At 41.9% G+C, this 26,302-nt stretch overlaps 3 protein-coding genes and 1 long non-coding RNA gene across 11 annotated transcripts; 3 read left to right on the forward strand and 1 right to left on the reverse strand.

Moving 5' to 3' along the window:
- Positions 1–79: 79 nt before the first annotated feature.
- morc2 (MORC family CW-type zinc finger 2) lies at positions 80–8,849 on the forward strand. 4 transcript variants are annotated; one of them, XM_049762826.1, is made up of 28 exons: positions 80–204; positions 684–796; positions 1,231–1,284; positions 1,363–1,397; positions 1,476–1,544; positions 1,676–1,766; positions 1,851–1,959; positions 2,156–2,315; positions 2,705–2,816; positions 2,984–3,109; positions 3,186–3,265; positions 3,341–3,423; positions 3,506–3,591; positions 3,702–3,842; positions 3,933–4,087; positions 4,598–4,726; positions 4,802–4,907; positions 5,057–5,189; positions 5,265–5,351; positions 5,480–5,710; positions 5,786–6,025; positions 6,281–6,355; positions 6,609–6,741; positions 6,892–7,030; positions 7,123–7,290; positions 7,458–7,551; positions 7,693–7,881; positions 7,978–8,849. In XM_049762826.1, exons 2-28 carry the CDS (start codon positions 729–731, stop codon positions 8,044–8,046), a joined length of 3,162 nt encoding a protein of 1,053 aa, XP_049618783.1. In that variant the 5' UTR covers positions 80–204; positions 684–728; the 3' UTR covers positions 8,047–8,849. The 4 variants fall into 4 exon arrangements, with proteins under 4 accessions (XP_049618783.1, XP_049618784.1, XP_049618785.1 ...); XM_049762827.1 differs by having other exon boundaries at positions 6,612–6,741; XM_049762828.1 differs by lacking the exon at positions 6,281–6,355 and having other exon boundaries at positions 81–204.
- Positions 8,850–9,207: 358 nt separating this feature from the next.
- LOC125993866 (acyl-CoA dehydrogenase family member 11) lies at positions 9,208–14,151 on the forward strand. Of its 4 annotated transcripts, none has more exons than XM_049762830.2 (15): positions 9,208–9,338; positions 10,057–10,325; positions 10,408–10,631; positions 10,704–10,803; positions 11,121–11,238; positions 11,303–11,445; positions 11,529–11,681; positions 11,783–11,877; positions 11,959–12,058; positions 12,259–12,399; positions 12,474–12,566; positions 13,008–13,115; positions 13,202–13,373; positions 13,460–13,526; positions 13,591–14,151. In XM_049762830.2, exons 2-15 carry the CDS (start codon positions 10,065–10,067, stop codon positions 13,709–13,711), a joined length of 1,896 nt encoding a protein of 631 aa, XP_049618787.1. In that variant the 5' UTR covers positions 9,208–9,338; positions 10,057–10,064; the 3' UTR covers positions 13,712–14,151. The 4 variants fall into 4 exon arrangements, with proteins under 4 accessions (XP_049618787.1, XP_049618789.1, XP_049618790.1 ...); XM_049762832.2 differs by having other exon boundaries at positions 9,284–9,362; XM_049762833.2 differs by having other exon boundaries at positions 9,317–9,373.
- Positions 14,152–14,855: 704 nt separating this feature from the next.
- Positions 14,856–19,930, reverse strand: LOC125993869 (uncharacterized). The gene is made up of 3 exons (XR_007490413.2): positions 19,841–19,930; positions 19,544–19,593; positions 14,856–17,931 (listed from the first exon to the last, which is right to left on the reverse strand). It is a non-coding gene; the product is annotated as an uncharacterized lncRNA (long non-coding RNA).
- A 927-nt stretch (positions 19,931–20,857) lies between these two features.
- slc8b1 (solute carrier family 8 member B1) lies at positions 20,858–26,163 on the forward strand. Of its 2 annotated transcripts, none has more exons than XM_049763503.2 (15): positions 20,858–21,315; positions 22,175–22,327; positions 22,512–22,564; positions 22,857–22,914; positions 23,243–23,348; positions 23,423–23,590; positions 23,696–23,809; positions 23,873–23,947; positions 24,164–24,294; positions 24,370–24,511; positions 24,690–24,811; positions 24,904–25,057; positions 25,146–25,226; positions 25,351–25,415; positions 25,574–26,163. In XM_049763503.2, the coding sequence occupies exons 1-15, from the start codon at positions 21,142–21,144 to the stop codon at positions 25,763–25,765; spliced, it is 1,788 nt and encodes a 595-aa protein (XP_049619460.1). In that variant the 5' UTR covers positions 20,858–21,141; the 3' UTR covers positions 25,766–26,163. The 2 variants fall into 2 exon arrangements, with proteins under 2 accessions (XP_049619460.1, XP_049619461.1); XM_049763504.2 differs by having other exon boundaries at positions 20,859–21,315; positions 23,876–23,947.
- The last annotated feature ends 139 nt before the right edge of the window (positions 26,164–26,302 follow it).

The following is a 26,302-nucleotide window of genomic DNA, read 5'->3' on the forward strand; positions in this document are numbered from 1 at the left end:
TTAAACTGAGTGGCTCAACTGTAAACGGTCGGCCACCGTACTCCTAAAATAATGAAAATACTGCCGCAAATAATATTTCATGGGAACATTGACTACAACTCCAAAGCTGACGGTGGCAGCAAAGTGCTCTGTCACAGGAATGTGTAGAAGAAGAATAGAGGCGTGGCTTTGAAGGCCAAAAGAAACCCAACTTCTAATCGTACGGTAAGCGCAAAATGCTGCTTCTTACCAGACGTAGAACGTTTGACGTTGGCTAAAGACAATTAAACCTACCAAATATTTGTGGTCTCTGTACATGTTGACACAGTAAATAGATGGTGGCAGTCCTATGGAATTTTTATCAAGCACCATCTGTAAAGCTAACGTTAGCTACGAAGCTACTGCTAATTCATAAACAATGTACAAGTATGCTAATGCCCGCTCACACGCTAGCCTGACATTACGCGTGCATCACGTTTTAAGAATAAACTATTCATACCACGAATGTCTTGGCAACACACGAGAATTGGTTACAAAACTCAGCCATCTCCACGCATACCAATCATGTGATGCTGTAACCATAACAATTTCCCTCCGTTTTCAGTGCAAATGCTCCCAAACGGTTCAATATGGCTAACGCATAATGCAAAAAAAAAAAAAAAATGAACCAAATTTGTATTGATTCTGCTTCTTTTCTGATGCAGGAGTCAAACCTGTCTGTGGTTACCGGGAAGCTGGTTGGGAAGGTCATGGCCTACTCGAGCTACAGCAACCTGAGCAGGGCTCAACTTACCTTTGAATACCTGCATACAAACTCGTAAGTGCAACTATGGGTGGTTAACAGCGAGAAGATTTCACAACAACGATCATTTTGTTCTTCATGCCAGCCATGTGCAGTTTGTCAGTGGATCTCAGCCACTGCGCTGCAGCACATAAGTGCATTGAGAGAATTTGGATTTAATCTCAATTGTTTTGATACTAAAATGTATGTACTACAAATACTGTAACTTTGCGTCATTTCATATGTGTTTGCTAATATGGTAATATATTAAATGATTGATGAATTAAAGTTTAAGTTCAGCAACAGGTATAATTTTATTCTGAAACATATTTACATTAATGTATATTTAAATGTCATGGTAAAAAATAGATTCCAATAAACTTGAACTAACATTGCAAAACACATGGAATGATATAATGCATAATACATTTTTTTTTTCATTGACTAATTGGAATGGTGTTTGACTTTAGGACAACACACGAGTTCTTATTTGGAGCTTTGGCAGAGCTTGTGGACAATTCGAGGTATTTGTGTTGATTTTCTATTTTATGAAGACCTATAGATGTTAATTTTTCAAACAAGTGTGGTTTTATATTCAACAGAGATGCCAATGCCACACGAATTGACATTTACACAGGTACATTTCAGCATTGAATACACTGGAGCGTTCAACTTGCTTTTAACTTAACTTGACATCTTCATAAATTGTTGACAGAGAAAAGGCCTGATCTGCGGGGTGGCTACATGCTGTGTTTTCTTGATGATGGAATTGGAATGGAGCCAAGTAAGTAGCACTTTTCTATCACCAACCTTGAAGTTTGTGCTGAGTTCATTGTTTAAAATGTGGAATGGACATTTGTGTTCCAGGCAAATGTTCACATGATAAGTGTGTTTACATTCATTTTATTTTGTTAGACGAGGCAACGCACGTGATCCAATTTGGAAAGTCAAGCAAACGATCTCCCGAGTCCACACAGATTGGCCAATACGGAAATGGACTGAAATCGTAAGATCCCGAGAATCTTTTACAACAAAATAACAAGTGTTATACATGTTTTTAATAACTTCTATTGGATGTGTGTCTTGATAGGGGATCCATGCGAATTGGCAAAGACTTCATTCTGTTTACCAAAAAGGCCAACAGTCTTACCTGTCTTTTTTTATCGAGGACTTTCCATGAAGAGGAAGGTCTTGATGAGGTCAGGTGAATTTGTATTTCTGTATTTATATTTCATTATATGACAGCGAGATGTCGTTACTGGAGGCTGAAGTGTGAAAAACATCTTCATACATTATTGATTTACTGTATATTTTCCACTGTTGATATTGATTTTTTGTTTTTGTTTTGGGGGTCCTTAAGATGGTCTGACCTCAAAATTGTTAATACATTTGCAGGTAATCGTGCCTCTGCCATCGTGGGATTTGGCAACCAAAGAGCCGCTGACGTCCGATCCAGAGAAATACGCCATTGAGACCGAGCTGATATTCAAATACTCACCTTTTAAAAGTGAACAAGAGTTGATGGAGCAGTTCAGCAAAATTGAAAGTATCAGTGGTTAGTATATGCATTATGTGTGATGACTCCCATCTGCCTGATAACAGCCCATGTATGTATGTTTTTGTTTCTCAGGACTTGCTGAAACCTACTTCAGCTCTACACACACAAAACACCTCACATAACCACTAGACAAAATAAAACTTTGTAAATTTAACACATCATCTTTTTAGTGTAATCGCTGACTGAGATACTTGTTAAAGTTATGCCATTAAAACTATTTTCATCGGTTGTTTAACTACACAACTTCATGAATTGGACAAACAAGTTTTTTTTTTTTTCCTGTTAATTGTCTGTTTCTGTTAACTACCCGAGATGCCTACATGATTTCTCATTAGCCATGATGTGTTGACATGTTGTGATTCTCATTGCTTGTGTTATGTGTCAAGGTACCCTGGTGATCATCTATAATCTGAAGCTGATGGACAACAGAGAACCAGAGCTAGATATAGAGACTGATCACCAGGACATACTGATGGCCGGAGTGCTTGCGGAAGGAGTGTGAGTCCAGTGCCATTGTTAGTCTATTAAAATTAAGCCACATGTTAGCATCTGCCCGTAATGATAATACACCCGCGACCCTGAATGGGATGGACGCTAGAAAATGGCTGGAAAAACAAAAACAATGCTAAAGTGACAATGTGTCTGTGTCCTCCCCTCACTTGCAGGAAACCAGAGAAGAGATCGTTCAGAGCATACGCTGCTGTGTTGTACATTGATCCCCGCATGAGGATTTTTATTCAGGGGCATAAAGTGAGGACCAAGAGGTTGTCCTGCTGTCTTTATAAACCACGGTAATGTAACACCCAACCCTTTGACAACTCCGTGCTAGGTGAGAGGTTCTCACCTTTTTCCTTCCTCTGTTCACAGGGTTTACAAGTACTCGTCTACTCGTTTTAAAACGCGAGCTGAACAGGAAGTCAAGAAAGCAGATCACCTAGCTAAAATCGGTGAGTTGGTGAAATGCATCCATCACTTTGCCCCCTTTGCATGTTTCTTGATTCATTTTCTGTCACCAATTCCAGCGGAGGAGAAAGCTAGAGAGGCAGAAAGTAAGAGTTTAGCCATGGAGGCAAGACTTGGAGAGGATGTGTCTAAAGATTCTCGAGTAAGCAAAGCCAGATCATTTTTCTGGTGCACGGGTTTGTCAGTTGATAACACCGACTCCCCACTCCCCTTCCGTCTTTCAGACGATCCTGAGAAAGGTCCAGGATTCAGCCATGATGCTTAGACGGGATGCTGACATGAAAAAAAGAATTCTAGAGTCCAAACAGAAGTACAGTACACAAAAGCAATAGTCGTATCTTTGTTTGAACAGCAGAATGCTTTATGTAATCAAAAAGAAAACTAGCATAGTCCTGAGTTCTTTTTTGCACACATCTACAGAGCCTTAAAGGAGCCTAAGGAGTTGAACTTTATCTTTGGGGTGAACATTGAACAGAGAGACCTGGACGGGATGTTTGTGTACAACTGCTCTCGTCTTATCAAGATGTACGAAAAGACGGGTCCTCAGTTGGATGGAGGCATGTGAGTAATGTGCACATTGACTGTGATGAGGTCAGCAGTGATGAGCTTGGTTGGGGCGTTTACAATTTTATCCTTTTTGTTGTTACACAGGGCCTGTGGAGGTGTTGTCGGCGTGGTGGATGTCCCATATTTAGTTCTCGAGCCGACTCACAACAAGCAAGACTTTGCAGACGCTAAAGAGTATCGACATTTGCTGAAGTCCATGGGGGAACATCTGGCTCAGTACTGGAAGGACACCAGCATTGGTAAGGAACACTTGACATCTTAACTGAGCGTCGTCTGATACATACTGTAATTTCTACATTGCGGGAGTAATAAAGGCCATTCTGCTCTATTCTATTGTAATCCTGGAAAAATCCCGTGCTGAATCCTTGCATAATTTGTACCTGTCACTGCCTGCACATGTCTTTCCCTTAAAGCACTTCTAAGTGCTGCACTGAATGAAGTGCAAAGTGACTCTCTCCCTGTATAACGTTAACCCATTTAATGCAGGTTACCTCGTCAAAAGTCGGAGATTGGGTGATAGAGTAATGTTTGAACTAGAGAAGAATAGTAAGTAAATGTTGCAATTACGGTTCCGGCTTAGCAACAATCCCTGTTGGGACTCATGAGTAAGAATGTTCGGTGTTGAATCCAAATGCTGCTTGTTTTCTGCATGATCCAGTTCAGAAAGCGTCCCTGTTGGACCTTTGTGGTTAAGAATGTTCAGTGTTGTGTTCCTTGTCAAATGCCGAGTATGTTTTTGCGTGATGCAGCTCAGAAAGGCATCGTGAAGTTCTGGGATGAGTTTGGATACCTGTCTGCCAGCTGGTCTGCACCTCCGTCTTCGGAGGCAAGATATAAGAGACGCCGAGCCATGGAGATCCCGACTACCATTCAGTGTGGTAAGTACCGGACGACCAGACACATTCAGCAATCCAAACCTGTCCTCACGCCGCTTTTACGGTTTGTGTTTTTAGACAAATGCTTAAAATGGAGAACGCTTCCGTTCCAGATGGATGCTGTCGACAAACGCTACCCAGACAGCTGGGTGTGTCTTATGAACCCAGATAGCACCCAGGACAGGTACACACGGCCACAAATATAAAGCGAAATCATTTATGGACTCACTGGCCCCAACATTAAGTACTTATAAACTTTACAACCCAATGAAGTCCAATAACAAATGTGTGCTAGGTAACGCTTTGTCTGTGATTTTTTTCAATGATTCACAGATGTGACGCTGCCGAAAAGAAGCCCAACTTGCCCTGCGGAGTCCTGAAAAAAGAAAAACAGACAGCTGAAGACAAACAAAAAGAGCTTGCAGAAAAAATCAAACAGCAGCAGGATAAACTGGATGCCTTGCAGGTGTCGTCTTTATTCCTCACCAACTTACTTCCTTGCCTTGCACTGGCACTTCACATATTTGTATCTCCTTCTCAGAAAACCACTACAATCAAATCTGCGGCAGATATAAAGAAGTTGCCAATGGATGTTAGCATGAAACCTGCAACAGAGAGCACTGCTAAGGTACACATGCCCTCACTGGAATTCCTCTTATATTTCAATGAAAGGCCTGCATCAGTCTTGGAAATGGTTGTAACTTTTTTATTCTTGATGAATGGTGACTCTTTCTTTCGGGATATTTGTCATTGAAGGCGAGTCGGTCATCCGAGAGGTCTGTAACGCGTCCACGATCACCCCCGTTGCCAGCTCACCTCAAGGTGCCGCTCAGTGCTCCCCCACCCCGTACCGCCTCTCAACGTCCTACCCGGACACCCGCCCCTTCTCCTGCTCCACCTAAGGTTGAACCAACCAGGTCCAAAGCTACAGCAAAGCCTACAGCCAGACCTTCCTCCAAAACACCCCCACCAAGCCGCTCTTCAAGGGTAAGTAAAATCTATGCCGTATCAGTAGAAAATTCCGTATCAAAATGGAAGCTTAATGTCTTGTTTCTTTCTTAGTCCCTCACCAAATCATCAGCCAAAGCTGCAGCTGCTGGACAACGTAAGAGAATAATTTTAGAGGAGGACAGTGAAGAAGAGGACGAGGAGGAGGAAGAAGAAGACGACGAAGAAGAAGAAACTGGGGAGAGTGAAGAAGAGGAACCCCAGACGAAGAAGTCAAAGATGGTTGCTGCAGCTGTCAACAGGGGCAAAGTGGCGGAGAAGGCCCCACTTGCCAAGCGTGGCAAGTTAGACGAGGTAAACGGCAGTCAATGTTAAAAGCATCAGCTTTGGCTGAAGCTGCCATGCGCATGCATGCAGAATTCCAACAGCTGTCCGCCTTTTTATTTTTAATGAAAACTGTCGCTTGTTGCCTAAACTCCCCCAGCATTACCTTTCTGCCATCAGCATTCATTTCTTTAAAGAGGGTTAGCAAAAAGAACTGTCAGTTATTTACTTGCTGGTTAAGTCACGAGAAGCTCAAACGAAGGCCATCTGCTGTTGACCTAACAGGTTAACACACAATCACAGACTGGAAAGAAAGGAGTTGCTCCTCCTTCACGTCAGACCCCTGTTGCTAAACCCAAGGTAGCTCCACCAGTCCCGCTTTCTTTGCTCCTCCTAAAGCTGGCTTGCACCTGCTCTTTCCAAACGCTAATAATCAAAATTTAATATGCAACTGATTAAGCTCATTATAACAACCTCTTTGCATTGACCTTTTTTGTTTTACCCCAACCAGAAACTGATTTCACTTTCACCTCTTTCACTAACAGGCATTGAACATCTCATTCATTTTTATTCAAGTGTTGTTGTGGTTCTAGTTCTGAGGGATTTGTCTTAGCAGGCACCCGAGAAGGTGCCACAGAAGGCGCAGGAGAAGTTGACAGAGAAAGCGCCGGAGAAATTGTCAGAAAAGGCACCAGAGAAGGCGCAACAGCAGGAGCCGGAGAATGATATTCGCAATGCTCAGAAAGGTAGCAAATTGAGCAGAGAATGTTTATTTCTCCGATTCCTTTGGATATTCTCTTGCCACACAAACTGAAATGCACATGCCTTTAATGACTGGTTTCATGCAGAGTCTTGATTCAATTTATTTGTCTTTTTTTTTTTTTTCGCCCCGGAAGATAAGGGACTGTTAGTTGAAGTCCGTGTCAATAAAGAGTGGTTCACAGGAAAAGTCATTGCTGTAGAGACCAATAAACAGAGCGTTCGCTGGAAAGTCAAGTTTGACTATGTCCCTCGAGCCACCCCGAAGGACAGATGGTGAGACTTTTTAGTCCTGTGTCCAACCCTTCAAAATGCTAGTTGTTTTTAATTGATATTAATGGATTCTTCCTGTCTGTCTGTCTGTCAAGGGTGTTTAAGGGCAGTGATGAAGTCCGCCTGATGCGCCCACCGTCTCCCATCTCCCAGACGCCTGACACTCAGCAGGAGACTGAGAAAGCGTCTGCAGCCATGGAGCCAGATACGACACAACCTGGCACCAGTCGAGAAGTGACCGAGAGCTTGGTCACCATGTTGAGGCGAGTGGCTCCAGGATGAAATATTTTTTATTTCCCTTTAGAGCTACTCCTCAGCACTTAAACATACTTTAACTGTCAGTCTTACCCAGATTTCGTTTATTCTCTGTGTGATGGATAATTGTGTTATTGACAAGACATCGTGCTGTTTTTTTTTTGTTTTTTTTCAGGACGATGCTGCGTTACTTCTTCCCTCCTGCTTTTCAGATTCCTAAGGATGACGTAAACAGCATGACGGCAGAGGAGTTGGTAGCCTTTCCTCTGGTGAGATGAAAGCAACTGTACACTAGCCAGCACGCATGACTACACTACACTTTTTTGACAACTACTTTCAGGCAACTACCTGAAGTAGTGAAGTCAAATCTAGTGGTGATGTATCCGTTTGTGATTCTCCTGTCTACCTAGAAAGAGTATTTCCACCAGTACGAATCAGGTCTCCAGTCGCTGTGCAATTCGTACCAGAGCAGAGCGGATGCCAAGGCCAAAGCTGTGGAAGAGAAAAGCAACAGTACAGAGATGAAATTGAAGGAAGCAGATGAGAAACTCCAAAAACTACGAACCAACATTGTTTCTCTTCTGCAAAAAGTTCAAGAGGTTGGACAGCTTACTGTTAGGATATGCATGTTATTTATTCCTAGTCTTGGAAATGCTGATCATTCTAATTTGCATAACTGCCCACACCCCACGTAGGATATCGACATCAACACAGATGATGAACTTGATGCATACATCGAGGACCTTCTCACCAAAGGAGATTAAACGGGATGGACAGCAGCTATCGACAAGAAGGAACGAGAACATGCACATAAAACGACTGGCAGCCGTGTTGCTGACATCTATCAGGCACTGTGTGAAAAGCATCATGAATTTATGGAGGGGGGGGGGGGTTCTTCATGGTTAACCATTCTCCCTTTTTTCATTTAGCAGTAAGCGTTTACTCAGTGCCGCTGTTTCTTTTTGTTTTTATTTCTGTTTTTATATTATTGGCAGCCCTCCAGCATGTGGATTTTGTTTTAGTATTTTTTATATACGTACCTGATTCTCCCATAACTGTTAATCAGTTCTCACGCAACCTATCTTACTTTGTAGGTTTAATATGGTTTAGGTCCCAGTGACAAAACTTTAGGTCTTTATTTTGCGCCATTGTCAGGTGAGACATTAACACCAAGTATTTTAAGAGTTTGGGTTGACTGGCTCACATTCTTTACTGCTGTCTATATGTAAACGTTAACTATTATTTTTGTACACTCAAAGTTATCGGTGTCAGTCATCATATTGCCCCATCCTGGCCAGCTTGGAGTAAATACACTAAAAAATTCATACTGGGTTTTATCAGTATAATTGTTAACGCCTGTTCTGTTTGTTTTTGAAGAAAAAAACCTCTCCATTTAATGCTTAAGTAATGTTCCTACTCATTCATTATCTATTACCCGTTTTTCTCTTCGAACTTACCATGTCAAGAAAACGTTTTATCAAACTGCATGATTTAGTGTTAAACTGGAAGAAATGTTTCAGTATTTTTGAAAAATCTTTACATAAACAATAAAACTGGTTCAACATTCTACGTGTTTCCATTTTGATGCAAAAATAAGGTTAAAAAAAAACAATCCAATTTAGTACATGTAAAAAAATGGTGTGCTTGTGGTAAGCAGCACATCTGCTATTAACCGCTTACTGTTCAGTTGTATTTAACTTTTAACCTAAATACAGTTGAAGTGAATCTTTAAGAACACTTTATTTAGACACATTTTTTAATTAAATTTTCTAACTTATGTGCAATACGTTTTAAATAGTCAATGTATTTCCCTCATTTAAGCGGCGTAGTGTTAATTTTATGGTAAAACAGAACCGTGATATCTTTTGTTTTAATTATTTTTGTAACACCTTGGTTTTTATGAATCCTTCGTCTTATGCAACTATATTTTAATGTTGATCACGACTGTTATCTCGGAGCAGAAATATGTTTTAGGCCTCAGTGGATGACAGCTGGAGCTCTTATTTTGAAAACGAACGTTTCGTTGGGTAAACAAACAAAGCTGCTCCATTGCTCGGTAAGCTCGGCCCTTCTAACCAACGTACCTTTTACGTATGACTTCACACTTCTATCGAGACTTAAGATCACATAAAACATAAAGGAATATCGTCAACTCATACAAATTATACTAAAGCTTGTACTGTTACTTGAAGTCTAATTGTTAGCTCATCGAGTGCTCGTAAAGCTCGGCTAACTATCAGCAGAGAGGCTAATACTCGACATTAAAAAGTTGAAAGTGAAATACGACAAGCATGACCTTGGATTCAGATTCGACTTGTTGTACAGACATTAACAGCAGCGAACTGTGGACTTTTAAAGTTATTTTATTGAGCAGCAATTGGTAGTTGACACGAGTAGATGTGCAACATTACGTTTTTAATAGTGATAAACGAGTTTGGTAGAGGTAGCATATGGTACGAGATTGGTTTCCATGTCTGCCTCACACTTCTAAATTCGATGTTCGAATCTCGTTGCCAACTTTTTCTGTAAAGCTTATGTGTGATTTCTCTGGGTATAGTACTGTGCAAAAAAAAAAGCTAAATGTAGATTGTACATTTTCCAAATTGTCTAATAAAAACTGTTTGCCAGTTATGTGTCCTGTGGTTGACAGCGACCAATCCTGGGTGTGCCAGTCAGCTTTGCAAGTGGGATTAAGGTTCCTTTTCCATTCAAGCCTGAACTCCTCTACTCAATGGAATAAAATATTATTTTTTGTCTCCACCGCCTCCTTTTAGACTGAGCCATGTCAGCCCAGGCTGCTGGCTGCCGTGGCTGGAAGATGCTGTATGGTGTCACCCGGCCCGCCATCCACATTAGATGTGTCAGTAGCACTGAAGCAGGCTCGAGACCATCTGAGGATGAGCAACTCTGGGAAACGGCGGCACCTCTGCCCTTTTCTGCAGCCAGGCTGGGATCTTTCTTTCAGGACAGACCTGTACTCAAGAACCCTTTTCTGGAGGATGCCTTATTGAGGGGTTACTTGAGGAGACACCTTCCTCAAGAGGTCAGTATCATGATGACTGTAACACACAGAGAACTGTTGGTAATACTTAGCCATTAGCTGAATTTGCATGTTTATTTCGTAGGCAGTGTTCTCAGACTTACATGCCTTTGGCAATCGTGTGGCGGCAGAGGTGGACAGCTGGGGCCGAGAGTGTGAGGTTACTCCTCCGCGGTTGGTGCACTTTGACCCCTGGGGACGCAGAGTGGATCACATCTTGACTTCCCCAGCATGGAAACGCATGAAAGAGCTGTCTGCGCAGGAGGGATTGGTTGCCATCGCTTATGAGAGGCCAATGGGAGAGTGGAGGTTGCCCCCGCTTATTATAACCAGTGGATCATTTTGACAAATTGAGTTGATCTAAGTGTGTTTTTGTTCCAGCCGGGTTTATCAGATGTGCAAGTTGTATATCTTCTCCCCTTCCTCTGGCCTCTACACTTGCCCTCTGGCCATGACTGATGGGGCTGCCAAAGTCATTCAGGTTGATTAACATCTTCGCTTTAGTAGAGCTATAATGAAAATGTATCTTTTTTGGGTTTTTTTAAGGTTGTTGTGCTCCATTGCAATTGTATGTGGCAGATCCGCCTCTATCATCCAATCAGAACAATTAAATACTCTTCCACTAGATGGCAGAACTTGCTGCCATCCATACAACAGCATTGCATACGATCATTATTTATGCTAGTATATTATGCTTTTTGTCACATTTGTTTGATGGTGTGCTGAGATGTTTTAATGTGTCAAATAATGGGCCTTTGCTGAATGAAGAAAGTAATAGTTATGTGTGTTTATCTGAAGTCTACAGGCATTTCTTGGCCTGTAGAAGCAGCCTACAATCGACTGACCAGCCGTCAGCCTGAGCATTTCTGGACATCGGGACAGTGGATGACAGAAAGACAAGGAGGCTCAGATGTAGGTGAGTTGTTGTTATAATGCATTCGTACAACTTTGATACAAAACTCACCTCTGTGTGTGTTCAGCCAGTGGCACAGCAACAATGGCTGTTCCGCAAAGTGATGGCTGGTATAAACTTTATGGCTTCAAATGGTTCACCTCTGCCACTGACGCAGACATGACTCTCACACTGGCCAGAGTATGTGACAGATCAGGAGCGACCGTACCGGTATTCCCGAAACTATATGTGTGTTTTTGTCCGTGTGTGTAGAGTAAAGTTTCACTAATAATTCTGTGTTTGTGTTCCTCAAGGGCAGCCGAGGTTTGTCTCTGTTCTACGCAGAGGTGAGTCGAGACCATGATGGCTGTCTGAGAGGGATTGAGGTTCAAAGACTGAAGGACAAGCTGGGTACCAGACAGATGCCCACAGCCGAGTTACTGCTGGACGGCCTCCCGGCATACAGGGTGATTTTTGGGCACTTTTAGATACAGTTCTCATTATGGATCGCGATCACTTGTGGAGGAATACCAAATGAAATTGTTTATTTACGGTTCTTTATTACCAGCTGTCAGAAGAAGGAAGAGGCGTGGCTTCCATAGCAAACATGCTAACGATAACCAGGATCCACAACAGCATCGCTGCAGCAGCATCAATGAGAAGGCACAACTCAAGCACTTTTATTACCTCCTGTCCAAGTTTATTCTTTTTTTTAGCAAATTAATGATACTTATGTGCACACAGGGTGGTCCAGTTAGCGCGTGACTATGCCACCCGCCGCACTGCTTTCGGAAAGCTTCTTAAAGAGCACCCGCTTCACATGCAGACCCTTGCCAGGATGGAGGTAAGCAGGCAGGCACTGAGGCATAAAAGCTCCAGTCAGCCTTTCCCATCATGCTTTTCTCACATGCTGTGATACGTCAGCGCATCCACCGTCTTGGATGTGGCAGCTGTGCTTTGCTTTTCTTGTCTCACTAAATCCTTGTAGCTAATCAGTGTGTACTTTTTATATTCATTAAATGTATATCCCTGTGACAAATGCAGTTGGAGACCCGTGGAGCTTTCCTCCTGGTGATGGATGTCTGTCGCCTTTTGGGACGAGAGGAAAGTGGCATCGCCAGCCAGTTTGATACGCACCTCCTACGTCTCCTCACACCTGTTGTCAAACTCTACACCGGAAAACAGGCGAGCACGACTACTTTGGACTAGCGAATGGCTAGCCGACTAAGTCTGCCCTCTGAGCTCTTGTTTAATCTCAGACGGTCGCCGTGGTGTCAGAAGGTTTGGAGAGTTTTGGCGGGCAAGGCTACATGGAGGACACCGGGCTGCCGGGACTACTTCGAGATGCACAGGTGAAAAACGGCCCAGATTTTCTTCTGGCATTGTATTTATCTTCTACATAAACAAAACAACCTTGAGATACAAAAAGGTTTCCACGTTACCATCATTGAAAGGGTCAGGGTTCCGCATGCTCACATTTGAAAAATATGCATACTGGATCAATTGGACACTCTACATTGTCCCGAGTGGTTTAAGTGAGTGTGAATAGTTGTTTATATGTGCCCTCGTGTAAGTCAACATTCCCATAAAGACAATTGCAACAGTCTTTTCTATTCTTGTGGCACTGTTACGAAATGAAATCGTTTTAACATCTGATTATTCTACTTCACAACATCTTTTATTGAGAAAGGTTGTCGTTTTGTCATTTTAATGAGGGGGCATTTTTAGGGGGGTAAAGTCATGATGGTTCAAACAACTTTACCTTTACACGGTTTGTGCTTTTTTTTTGTTAGGTGCTGAGCATTTGGGAAGGCACAACAAATGTTCTATCCCTGGACGTGCTGCGCTGTGTTCATCGGAGCTCCGGGATGGTTCTTCATGCTTATTTTACTCATGCCAAAGTAAAAGCTTTTTTAGAACATTTCAAGCAAGTCCAATTGTCGTCAAACGGGAATGTTCGAGTGATACTGTGTATGCATGTGTGTAGTCCCTTCTTGCAGGAGCTTCAAGTGTGTCCTCTCTGGACCCAGCTGTGAGAGCAGTGGATGGGGCGCTCTCTGAACTAAAAGGTTTTGTCCAGGAGGCAGCCACCAAAGAGCCAGGCTATCTAGAACTAGCAGCCAGAGACTTGGCATACAGCTTGGCTCGCATCTATGCGGGTAGATGATAAATGCAAACATACACTGCATTGGAATAGATTAAACTGCCATCCAGTAACACCACACACCTTTCCTCTTAATCATAGGTGCCCTTCTTATTGACCATGCAAGTTGGAAAGGATCGTCTCCAGCTGACATCTATGCAGCTCTCAGGTAAAAAAAAAAAGTGTGATTGACAATCTGGAATTTAAATCTTAGTACTACATTGCATCATCAGGTGGTGTGAACAAGACTTGTGCATCGTGGCAAGCAATAAGACGAGAGGATGCTATGATGGCAACTGTCCAGGACTTGATTCAGCACTTGTGTATGAGCAGGCAATGGAGGGCGAAAACTGATTCATACTGACCTTTTAATGTTTATATTCTTACCATATCAGATGTTTATTTTCTATGCCAGTTATTCAGCAAATGAAATCCACTTTGAATTGCACGGCCAATGGAACTAACTGCACTATTTGTGAAGCAATTACGGTAAATAATATTCCATACATAATGATACAGTATAACATAATGGCATTTCACTTTGTCTCCTTTAAAGTAGATGTTTTTGTGCGGAGAATTAAACACTCAGGAGTTTGTAAAGTTTGGACCACCTTGGTTGGTTGATGATAAAGTTCAAAAGCCTTGGTGCCTTCAAAAATAATTAAAGCGTGGGAATATTATCCATCCATCAATCCATCAGTTCTCTACACCGCTTGTCCTGGGAATATTATAATAAAAAAAATATATAAAATGTGCAAACAACAGTCAGAAAATAAAATATTTGACAAATGCAATTCTGTTTTGGTATGTTAGTGTGGTGTTCCACTGCTTATTTCAAACCGTGATTTAGTTTTGTACAAAATAATGGAACTGTTTTGAATATAAATGCCTTTAAACAAATTCTTAAACATTGAACGTTTTCGTGTTTTTTGTGCTTGAATCGTTAACTTTACGAGACGTCTTTGAAGTAAACACACTAGTGATGTGCATTTCAGTTCTTTTAGGTGAACTGAATCTTTAGAATCAGTTCACTCGAAACACGCTGATCCATTTTTTTTCTTTTTTACAACATCGGTACGTGTAATGACACTAGCCTACCACAAGATGGCAGTGCCCCCATTCACTTGTATGTAACCCAGCGTAAAATGAACATGTCCATTTCCATTTCATCATTGCTCCTTCTTTAATGAAAATATCATTTTAGTTCAGTTACAATATGGTTATTAGAACTTAAACATAAGAGTAGTTTACTGTACATTTGTTTAGTTTCAAATACCATCACATAAGCAGAATTAAATAAATACGTACGTCGTACGATATTAAACACAGGCTTTTGACTCGCGTTTACGAAGCGGCTCATGTAATGACACCAAGTTACCGCAAGATGGCAGTGCCCCCATTCATTTGTATGGAACCCAGCGTAAAATGAACATGTCAATTTTCTCTTTTCATGACCAGACGTCCTCTAAGTACAATACACTACCTAAAAAAACAAGGGCGAAGTTCCCCGGCAACATAGTAAAATGGTTTATACCTTTACCCGGTGTTCGGGAGATCATGGTTCGAGCCTCACACGAAGCAGACTTTAAGCTAAAGTTTGCACAGTGTAAGGCTCGAACTCGGTTCTCCCGCTCATAAGGCAAAAGGTTTGGTCACTACGCTATTGAATGTTCTGTCAAGCATTGGTAATTAAGCATTTTTCAGCTTAAGCAATTTGACTTTTACTGTACACTATCCAAAAAAAAGGGCGAGTTTCGCTGGCAAAATGGCAGAATGGTTTTTAACTTTACCCGGTGTTCCGGAGACTATGGTTCGAGCCCCACACGAAGCAGACTTTGAGCTAAAGTTCGAATAGTGTGAGACTCGAACTCGGTTCTCCCGAACATAAGGCAAAAGCTTTACGCACTACACCATTGAGTGTTCTGCAAAACAATTGTGATTTAGTATTTTTATCTATTTCGTGAAACATATACCATGAATACATAAGAAAACTCAGAAAATCCCATCGCCAAAATGGCTGAATGGTTTATGACTTCGGTTGGTATCCAGCAGTCTCGGGTTCGAGACTTGCTCTTTGCAGCTTTTGCAAATTAAATAGAGCAACACATAAGATTCGAACTCGCCTCTCCCAAACTGAAGGGAAAAACTACAACCATTCGGCCATTCGAGCTCTTCGATAGACAGTCAAGTGATTGAACTTGAATGTTACTCTGAACCTTTCCTGAAGATAACTTCATGATTTGGGATAATACAAAAAAGTCTTTGACCGATGATCAACGGACAATGGTCGAGGGGATAATACCATTGACTCCAAAGTTTGCAGTGCTGGTTCGAGGCCAGTATCCCCAAAGGCTCCACATAGTGTTCTTTCTCCCAGTGTACTGAGTGCCTGTGATTGATTTTTTTTCCTCCCCGCCTTTTAATGACGTCATCAAAAAAAGACTATAAAAGGCGTCAAGAACGCGACGCTCATTCGTTCACTCACCTCTGACAGCGAGCGCCACGTTGCTCTGGTCCACCTGCTGCGCCGTCTGCCCTCTTTTCCACAACAGCGTTTCAAAGTGACAAGGTGAGTGTTCAACTTTTGTTAACCTTTTCAAACTAACTGCTTTTGCTCTCTTTCAGCGTCAACTTGCACTTTGGGCGTGCTTCCATCTTGCAAGCATGCAAGCTAAAAAGTTTGCAGAAGCTAGCGTTAGCAGTTAACATCTTCAACGACCACCAAAACGCATTTTTTTGGCGTGCAACGAAACAATTGAAGCATTTAACGGTAAGTAGATCTACATTTTAAAAACTCAAGCACGCACGCACCGTGTGGAAAGATGACTAACACAATTTTTGCACCAACATTTAGCAACGTCTGGACGACAGCGCCGTTTGGCCGAAGGTAAGTAGACAAAGCAGCGTTTGCATAAATCCACCAGAGAATGAATGACTAAAATATTTCGATGCATTCGTGTTAATTTTCTACTTTCTGTCTGCAGGTGCGAATCTTCAAAACGAGCCCGACACGGCCGACTGACTTTCTATGAGTTTAAAAGGTAACTCTTTCAATCGACTGCTTCTAATTGTCTTCTCATTTCTGTCCACAGGCCTGCATCTGGAACAGAGGGAGCAGATTGACTGCAAAATGGCAAAAATATTTTTATCAAATTGACTAAATCAAGCCTTTTTTCTTTTGTCCGCAGGGTCCAAGATGGCCGACTTGCAGTCCTCGCATGGCTTCATTAGACACTTGCAGGTAGGTCTACTCTTGCTCAACACGTTACCGGGCCCAATTTACTTGTTAGGCTGAAAATTTTAAAGTAGAATGGTTGTAACGTTACCGTGTCTTTCAGACCAGCAAGCTGTGGTTGGAGAGACGCCCGGCGCTCCCCTCCATTCCTCACTGATGAAACATGCACATGTTCAAATGTTTGACACGTCAAACATTTCACCATGTTCCTCCTTTTGTCCACCAGGTGGGGCCAAAGGACCTAGTTTCTGCAGCATGGATCTACTGGTGAAGATCTACAAAGTTTTGAACCTGTGGCATCATCAACCTCCTGTCCAACGTGCTGACAGGTGACAACTTGCTACAAACTTGGCATTGTTTAAAAGCACTTACCTGTTTTTTTGTGTGCCTGCCTCTTCCTGCAGAGAAGTTTCCAGTAAGGATGCAGTTGGAAAATCTGCCACCTGCTGGACAAAGGAACCAGCCCTCCAAAGCCATGCAGAGGTTCCTTAAGGCTGCCTCCATTTTCAGAGCTGACGCTCAAATAAAATGTACTAAATGGCAGCTTGATGGTTCCCTCGTTTGTGTTGTGTGCAGGTGTCCACCCTGGAGAGTCTTTACAACATTTCAGGAACTCTGCCTGTGCACCAGCGACCGGCTGCTTCCAGTCTACAGTTAAAAATAAAAGCAGTAAACTTAAATGGAGTCGTTGTGTCAATGTTGCGTTTTCTTTCCAGGCAGAGGTGGCAAATCCTGGTCCAGAAAGTGAAAAGCCTGCCAGTTTGTCTTCAGCCTCTGTTCACCTGGGTCCATGCTGCCTGAAGAGCCCTCTGCTGGTAAGAGAAGGAAAGTAAATGACATTTTAGCAAACATGTTTCAAAATTTGAATGACTGTTTTTTTGTGACCAGTGTGAAGCACCATCAAGTACCTGCTCATAGCGGAAGCTGAGGACCAGAGCAAAGCCGCATAGCAGCAGCACTTTGGCGAAGTGAGGCACTTTAAATGCTCCTCATTGCACAATCTTATCTTTGTTCAAATATTTTTTTTCTCTCCAATTTTCTGACAGGCAGCAAGGAACAAAATCTACTTCCTGGGTCATGCAGTAAGGAATCATCAGCTTCCTGGTCATGCAGCTTGCAATACTCTGCTTGCACACTGGTATGTTTCATGCCAAAACATTTTCTGCACAAAACGTTGACTTAGCTTTTTACTTGCCAATCTCTTTTTGTCTCAGGTCCACGCATGGAGTAACACTTGTCCCACTGGCTGGCCACTCTTCTCTTTGGCTGACCACTTCACCACTCGGCAACGAGCAGACTGCCATCCCACTTGTTACTTTGTTGTGATTGAACATTTACTCTGCAAAAGAAATAAAGCTATTACAAATAACACAAACTTTCAACTCTTCATTTTCAAACATCACAACTTCAACTTTAAATCAAAATGAAAAATTTTCTTTCCAACAAAATTTTTTTTTTTTTTTGCCACCCAAAAAATTTCTGGATTTTTTTTTTTTTACGTTTTTTTTTTTTTTCCCTGGTGAAATTTTGAGGAAGGGGGTGGAGTCATGGCTGGAATACTGCTTCATGATTGGCTGAGAGCTCGAAAACTGGGTGGAGCAATAAGAATGAAAGGCTGTGATTGGTTGAAAAGTGGGCGTGGATATGCAAATGAGGTGATCTGTGATTGGTTAGATATCTAGTGGGCGTGGTCTCTTTAAAATGAAGCAATCTGATTGGTTGGATGCGCAAATGCTGAATTCTGATTGGCTACCAGAAAGTGGGCGTGGCTATGCAAATTTTGAGATGAGACGTGATTGGCCAGGCTGAATTTGGGTAAGGGTAGGAGGCGGGCCAAGTGGCACTTAGGTTTTGGAAGGTTCTTTTCACCTTTAAGTTGAGTGTTTGCCTTCAGCCACTGAACAGAGCCAAGCATTTGACTGCTTCTCTCTGTCGCCACATGAGTCAAAGCAGTCAAAGACTTGGCTCTCTTGCAGTAACGCTCACCTTAAGGCTGAAAACTTAGTAGTGGACACTTAGGTTTTGGAAGTGGCCAACTCAAGACTTCAAACAGTACTTTGACAATGCAGTGACCACCAAGCATGAAAGACTTCAAATGAGCAAATTTGCTCATAAATCACAAAGACTCACATTCCACTTGAACATTTTATTGAATATTAAAGCTGTTTGAAAAGGCCCTGCCTGCATGGAAGCAGCTTAAGTGCTTGATGAGCCCAGGTACGATGTCACTTACTTCTCGTGGCAGGCACTAGGGGGAAGGTGAGCACATGCAAACAGTGCAAACATCTCTCACTGGGACAAAACCTAAGTGCCAGGTACTGCACAGTACCATCACCACTCACTTTTGGACAAGTTTTTCCATGACACTGACGCAAACCAAGTTAGTTAAATATATGTTTCTGACTAACTTGGTTTGTATCAATGTCATGAAAAAACACATCCAGACGAGTGTGATGATGATATTGTGCAGTACCTGGCACATGGGTTTTGTGAGAGATGTCAGCTGCTTCATGTGCTCACCTTCTCCCTGGTGTGTCATGACAAGATGACATTGCACATCAGCTCCTCAAGCACATAACACTACCAACTAACTAACACAATTTTTTTCTTTTTTTAGATTGATACATTTTTTAGATTGAAGTCTTAATTTCAGAAGAACAAAGTAGTACTTTACTTTTCATGTGTGCCAACTGTGATCAAAAATATACTTTTCAAGTTCAAATGCAAGTACATTTTTCAAAACTATACTTCTTACATTGACATGTAACTTTAACCATTGTGGAGCAATTATTTTGTTTCTTTTCACTGTGGCCCAAATAATCATCAGGACATTATTCATTTGGGAAATGACCAATTAAAATGTCCTTTGATGACATTTTGGAATATTTTAAGTCCTATATGACACGACCTTCTACATTTAAGATCAGGAGGCAAACAAAATGGGGAGGTACCTTTCGAGATATGCAGATAGACGACCAGCAGCCGACGTGGAGCCTCCAGTCTTCAAGTTTGGACATGGAAAAACATAGAAAAACAATGTTCAAGTCACGCTTTCCTTGATTATCGATTGATTGATTGAGTGCTACTTGTGGGTGTGCTAGCTAACGCTCCACCTCTTGTTTCACGAGCTAGCGAGTTTCCACTGACTTAACGACTAACAAATATTCTCCTTTCATGTCATTGTTTACATGTACGCATTTTCATACATAAAGCAAATCGAGAGCTTGGAAAAAGTTGACATTACTCACTCGAAAGCCCAAATGGTAACAACCTGAAGAGCTAGCTGCTCATTGAAGCGGTAGTGTACGCTAGCCGAGAAAGCTCAATTCAAGTCACACAAATGCGCCTCTTCTCGCAATTTGCACAAAAGACACTCCCACATCATGCATACGACACTAGATTCAAGAGTTTTTATTCGCCATGTTTGAGCGTGCCAAACAAGGAGTTTGACTTTGGCACATCACAGCCTCTGTTCAACATTTACGTGACTAACAACACTCAGGACATGTGAAAAATGACAAATATTCTCATACACTAGTTCGGATCATTAAGTAAACACGCATAAAAGATGCTCAAAAACTAGTCAAAAAGACCAGCCATGTCAAAAAAAAAAATTCTGTCATATAGTTTGAGTTCCATAACAAATTTATGACCGAGTTGTAGTGATATGAGCAAACGCAGATCTGCTCATCATTGTTTACATAAATGTAACATGTGCCTCCGGACCGCACACGGAGGATGGAGAAAATGAAGATGACGAGGGAGACGTAAAACGTAAAACAAGGAATAAAACACCAGACAAGTTTTAACATAAATGTTTATTATAAATAATACATTCTGGCTTACATAGTTCACGCCAGGAGACGCAATATGTCCACTGACTGATCCGTTGATGCACGGGAAGGCAGTTCACCCATTGACTCGTTCGCGAATAAAAACTCTTGAATCTTGAACAGGAAGTCGGGAAAGTCAGGATTCGTTCCCTCACTGATCCGTTCTCGCGATGAACCGGAAATGCAAATCACTCACTGATTCGTTCGTTGGTGAACGGGAAATGCAATTTACTACTCGTTCGTGAACGGGAAGTTACGTCTTTTCTTCTTCGCTTTGTTTTACGGCGAGGTGGCACCAGCTTCAATGTGCATTACCGACACTTACTGGTTGAAGTCATATGAACTGAAAAAAGAACGAATCACTTTAGGAAGTGATTCGTTCACTCTTGTTCACTGAAAGAAATCCGTTTATTTGAACGAATCGTTCACTCACGAGCCAACACTAGTTCGTGTTGTGGTGGGCGGAGCGTCGCGTTAGGTAGCTGTCGAAAATTTGCGGACGTTTGACCAGTTGCATTTGGAAAGACGGACAAAGAAACATACTTCACGTCTCTGGAATGTGCACCTGCACGGAATATCGACTTTGTCTTTTTAATGTCTTTCGACAATCATTTTAGTTGTGGTTGATCGGAAAACAGATTACTCCAGCAGCCTCCATCGTCGTCTAGTCTGTAGTCGTCAACAGAATGGACGTGTCACCTGGATAAAGAAGACAAATGAAAAAAATGATATCTGTGTCTACCCTGTTGAATCTCTTGGTTGGGACATTGATGTCCCAGGATGCTACCTCGGACCTCTCTGTCCACACGACTCGGACAGGTGTGCCAGTAGGTGGAGGGTCCCTGAATGCCTCACTGGCTGTCATGTCTCAGATAAACAACAACGACGAGGTTGGTGAGATAAGAAGTGAACATGAACTGTGTCCCTCCTTTTTTTTTTAAATTATTGGACACAATCTGAGCTGTTGTTTGTGAAAATATGTATATTCTCGTTAGGTCAAGTTTAACATGTCAGCAGATTTGGATCACATGACCATAGGCAGTAATAACGACTGCTGGGGGGGAAATCACCTTTTTTACCAGTGTACAAATATTTGTACTTGTTATGGCAAATAATAATAAAATGATCATTATTTTTATATATTAATAAAACCATTTTTTTTTACAGTATTACTGTGTACTATAAATATTTACTATTTAAAATTTTGTACAACTCCACAATGATAAAAGTAACATATATTACAATAATATCAGCTGTACAGAAATATGGTACACGATGAAATAGAAGTTGATGTTAAAATACATTATAAGGTCAAACATAATTACATAAATTGAAGATGATACAAGTGGACTTTGTGCAATGTATGAAATAGAAAACAGCAATAAAATAAAATGCAATGCATAAAAGTGACATTTTAGAAAAACGGTAAATTTAACCCTGTGAACGTATTATTTTTCTCACATACATATATCATTACATTGTTAAACTCTTTGTTTTTTGTTGTTTTTCTTTTTTTAAAGCAAGACGTTATCCTGCACTCTGGTCAAATACAAAATAGTTAGTAGTTGTCATTTTGCCCAGAACATAATGACACTTTCTTCAGCTTATATTCAACTTATATATGATTATAATATTGAATATTAGATAGTATGTACATGAGCCATGCACAACTAATGTGAGCAATAAACAACTAGCGCATATAGGGAATTGATGCAAACTGATATATAGTCGACGTGTTTGTGTGTTCAGTGCGATCATGTGATGAACATCAACGCAACGGACCGCTGCGCATTCGTCAAGAACACACCAGACTGCAGCATGGAAGATGGTTTCGTCAACTATCTTCAAGTGGCCTTCTGTCTGCTTCCCCCTGACCTCACGCCTCTCTCAGTCATTCTCTGTGTAAGCCCCCGTCCATGTGTGCCATTTGAGGAAGTCTGGGGGAACTTATGTTTGTCACAACTATGGGGCTTTCTCTGTTTCAACATTGCACACAATACATAGCATTTGGAATTGCATGTTTCTTTTTCATTCCAGAATAGAAAATAGAACACATCTGATATTTCTTCCCTCCTATTCTCCACAGATCATATGGCTGTTCTTTATGTTCGTCATACTTGGCCTTATTGCATCTAAATAGTAAGTCTATTGTCTGTCCTGTCAAGTTTCACGGCCACGATCATTTTTATTCCCTAATTCATTATAGTAAAGCATATAACATGTGAATTGACCTATTCATTGTGTAACTACAGCTTCGCTCACATCGCACGTGAAACTATAAAATTGTCATTAGTTTCTTTTCACTGGTGTGATTTTGAAAGTGGACTTTGTTCTGCTTTTCTACATCATTACACTGCCCATAACTGGGAAATGAGCTGTTGTATGTTCAGAAAACATTTTTATAAATTCATTCTTTTCTGCTTCTCTCCAGTTTTTGTCCCAACCTGTCAGCCATCTCCACAAGTCTGCATCTCACCCACAACGTAGCTGTATCCTTCATCTCCAGTTGGATGACCGGTCCTAACAAAACTGGCACAGTGTGTTATTATGATGAGAATAAGACATGTACATCAATTGTGCTTTGAATTTCACAATCAAAAATACTTCCATTTCAAACTGTACAATGAGATAGTTCAGTTCTATAGTTGCATAATGCATGACATCATTGTGAATAAAAGGTCTCAACAGGCTTAAACCACGGCATATATTTCCCAAATGTACCTGGGCATGAATGTTTGTCAGTATGCCTATTTAGAATCAATATCACTTGTATTAAGTCTTTTGCCCATACACTCCTTGACTAATCTTTTCATTGAGGGTGTGACTTTCCTGGCTCTTGGAAACGGAGCTCCAGACATCTTCAGTGCCATAGCGGCGTTCTCCCGCCCTCACACCGCCGGGCTGGCGGTCGGAGCATTATTTGGTAGGCGGGTGCAAAATTGGTAGTATATATTACAAACCTGCAATTGATCCACTTTTGTCCGTCACTCTCGGCAGGCGCCGGTGTATTTGTCACCACGATTGTCGCCGGCAGCGTGGCGCTGGTCAAACCTTTCGCCGTACCCTCGCGTCCTTTCTTGCGTGACGTCATCTTCTACATGGTGGCGGTGTTCTGGACTTACATCATCCTGTACAGAGGAACCACCACGCTGGGTGAAACACTGGGTACACACAGAAACTCAGTTTCCCATAATTCTCACCTCCTACCTTTACTCCCTCCGTTTTTCTTGCAGCATTCATAACATTGATGTGTGCATTTCGTGTGCGTAGGGTACTTGGGCCTCTACGTGGCGTATGTATTGACAGTGGTCATCAGCGCCTACATCTATAGCCGACAAAAACATTTGCGCAACTCAAGGATCGACAGCCTTCCTCATGTTCAAGGTTACACGCACACACACACAAGGCAACACAAATTCAATCGCTTAATGTTCGTTTCCTCCTCAGCAGGGTTTGAGTCATCGGACACGTATGACGACGACGTTCCCTGTCTGCTAGCCGGATCGGACCAACAAGAATATGGTGGGAAAGCGGACCTGTCTAAAAGCAACATCTTGATTAAAACGAAACTACAAGCCTGAACATTACTCCCACTTCCTCCTTGGAATGAACCCTTGTTTTTGTGTAGACTAAATACAAGTAACAAACATGACAAAAAGAAAACTAAATAGAGTCAGCGGTTCCCCTGTGGGCAAATGTCAATTGCGAACCACTAGCAGTGTGTCTACTGCATTTCAGAGTCTGAGTACAGGCCACTGCTGCAATACCCCGAATCCACCAGCCAGATCTTGCTGAGCTCTCTCAACCCGGTGGACAACAGGAAGTGGAGGAGGAAAAACTGGAAGTGGAGAGTCCTCAAAGTTTTGAAGGTGCGCCAAAGACGCAGGCACGCACAGTCCAACTGCATGTGAAGGTTTTATTAAAAGGCGGCGTCCACCTCTCAGACTCCTGTGGAGGTCATACTGCTGCTGTGCATCCCCGTTGTAGATCTCGATAAAGAAGACAAGAACTGGAGACGACCTCTCAACTGTCTTCATTTGATCACTGCCCCGCTTATGTGTGTTCTCGCTTTCCAGTCTGGAATTTGTAAGTGCAAAGAGGAAATGACTTGCAACTCCAAGCACTGTCTACTTAAACATCACGTGACTGTTTCTAAACTTTTGAATGCACAAATGTTCATTCACAATTTGAATAGCTTTACTTTTTGGGAGACGTTTGTATAAATTCCCATGTTTGAAGGCACCTGCTTTTTTTTTTCGCCTAGTTGGCGATTACTTGATTGAGGGCCAGTTTCCTCTGTGGGTGCTGACGCTTCTCTTGGGACTCTTCCTGTGTGCCATTGTGTTCTGCAGCACCACTAATGAGTGTCCCCCGAGATATCACCCAGTAAGTGCCACAAAACACAGATTGCGCATCAACTTGCCTTTTGTCCCGATCCAGCGTGAAAGTTGAACCACCTGTGTTCTTATTTTTGCCAGATCTTTGCTCTCTTGGGCTTCTTGGTGAGCGCAGTGTTGATTAGCGCGGCGGCGTCCGAAGTGGTCAGTATTCTGCACATGCTCGGCGTGGTGCTCAGTCTCAGTAACACGGTGCTGGGCTTGACTCTCCTGGCCTGGGGCAACAGCATAGGAGGTGAGCCCACTCAAAGTGGTGCAGTGTTTACCTGCCAATGGAATAGAAATTATTATATAAATAATATTTAATATTTGTCTTTTATTAGATTGTTTCTCAGACATCACCCTCGCACGACAGGGATACCCCAGGATGGCCATATCGGCATGCTTCGGGGGCATCATTTTCAGTATCCTTATTTCCCCCTCACTCGCTCACAACCGCTTTTTCAGCTTTTAGGGTTGATTTAAAGATTTAACGCCATATCATCAAATTAGGAGGGAAAACCTGTACCTTAACTATGCCTTCACTAGATATGTTATTTGGGGTGGGCTTGGGCTGTCTGGTGCAGATGATCAAAACCCACGGTGAAGTGCAGGTAAATCACACACAAAACACGTAATCTACATGCACATAGTGTTTTCAGCAAATTTAGGAGTACTTTTGTAATGGCAGAATATTTGATCCAACTCTTGTTATTGTCAGTGTTGTGCCTGATCAATGCATGTCTTTTTTTTCAACAACTGATTTCCTCAGCTGGAACCGGAGGGACTGCTGACATGGATCCTGGCAGGTTCTCTGGGCTTGTCTTTGGTTCTGTCTTTTATCATCGTCCCACTGAGCCGCTTCCACCTAGGTCGGCCTTACAGCATTTTCCTCCTCGTCTTCTACGCGGTTTTCCTCATTGTAGCTCTGCTAACAGAATTTGGCATCATCACTGCAGCATAGATGCCACTCTATAGCCTGACATGAGGAATGTGAAATCGATACACTGGGACCGCATGAGCACTGTTTTTATATTCTACTTGACTGCTACCTACAATCATGCTGTGGTGTAACCAGCCAAGTGTTTTTTACTGAAAGGCCAAAATATGAAAGTACCATAATTATTTTTTTTAATCTTATAACTGACACTGCTATGGCAATGTGGTTTTAAAAAAGTATTGGCTAATATCAATTCAGCATTTCTGCTTTTAAACTATTCAATACCTTAATACTGTTCATGACAATCAAGTTAATTTGGGGGGATATTAAATATGGAGTCAACATTGTGCCTTTCACATACTGTTACACTATTGTCATTTTTTTTTTAAAACTCTTCAAATACATTACTACCAGCCCAAAAATGCTTCATTTTGTCTGAGACAGTAATATCCAAAGTCAAGGACGGAACAGAATTTGCATTGGTTGTGACTGTTGTTACTTCTGAGCCAAAGAGCCATTAATTTAAGACATCCAGTTGACTCAGTTGTACAGACTCTACAA

Source organism: Syngnathus scovelli, chromosome 3, assembly GCF_024217435.2.
Source record: "Syngnathus scovelli strain Florida chromosome 3, RoL_Ssco_1.2, whole genome shotgun sequence".
NCBI lineage: Eukaryota > Metazoa > Chordata > Actinopteri > Syngnathiformes > Syngnathidae > Syngnathus > Syngnathus scovelli.

Coding starts and splice junctions, on each gene's coding strand:
- morc2 (XM_049762826.1), top strand. CDS start 729: ATGGCCTACTCGAGCTACAGCAACCTGAGCAGGGCTCAACTTACCTTT. Junction 3,843..3,932: donor CCTCAGTTGGATGGAGGCAT/GTGAGTAATGTG, acceptor GTTGTTACACAG/GGCCTGTGGAGGTGTTGTCG. Junction 4,908..5,056: donor CCAGATAGCACCCAGGACAG/GTACACACGGCC, acceptor AATGATTCACAG/ATGTGACGCTGCCGAAAAGA.
- LOC125993866 (XM_049762830.2), top strand. CDS start 10,065: ATGTCAGCCCAGGCTGCTGGCTGCCGTGGCTGGAAGATGCTGTATGGT. Junction 11,682..11,782: donor ACGGCCTCCCGGCATACAGG/GTGATTTTTGGG, acceptor CTTTATTACCAG/CTGTCAGAAGAAGGAAGAGG. Junction 12,400..12,473: donor AACTCTACACCGGAAAACAG/GCGAGCACGACT, acceptor GTTTAATCTCAG/ACGGTCGCCGTGGTGTCAGA.
- slc8b1 (XM_049763503.2), top strand. CDS start 21,142: ATGAAAAAAATGATATCTGTGTCTACCCTGTTGAATCTCTTGGTTGGG. Junction 22,565..22,856: donor GGCCTTATTGCATCTAAATA/GTAAGTCTATTG, acceptor GCTTCTCTCCAG/TTTTTGTCCCAACCTGTCAG. Junction 25,227..25,350: donor CTTCGGGGGCATCATTTTCA/GTATCCTTATTT, acceptor TGCCTTCACTAG/ATATGTTATTTGGGGTGGGC.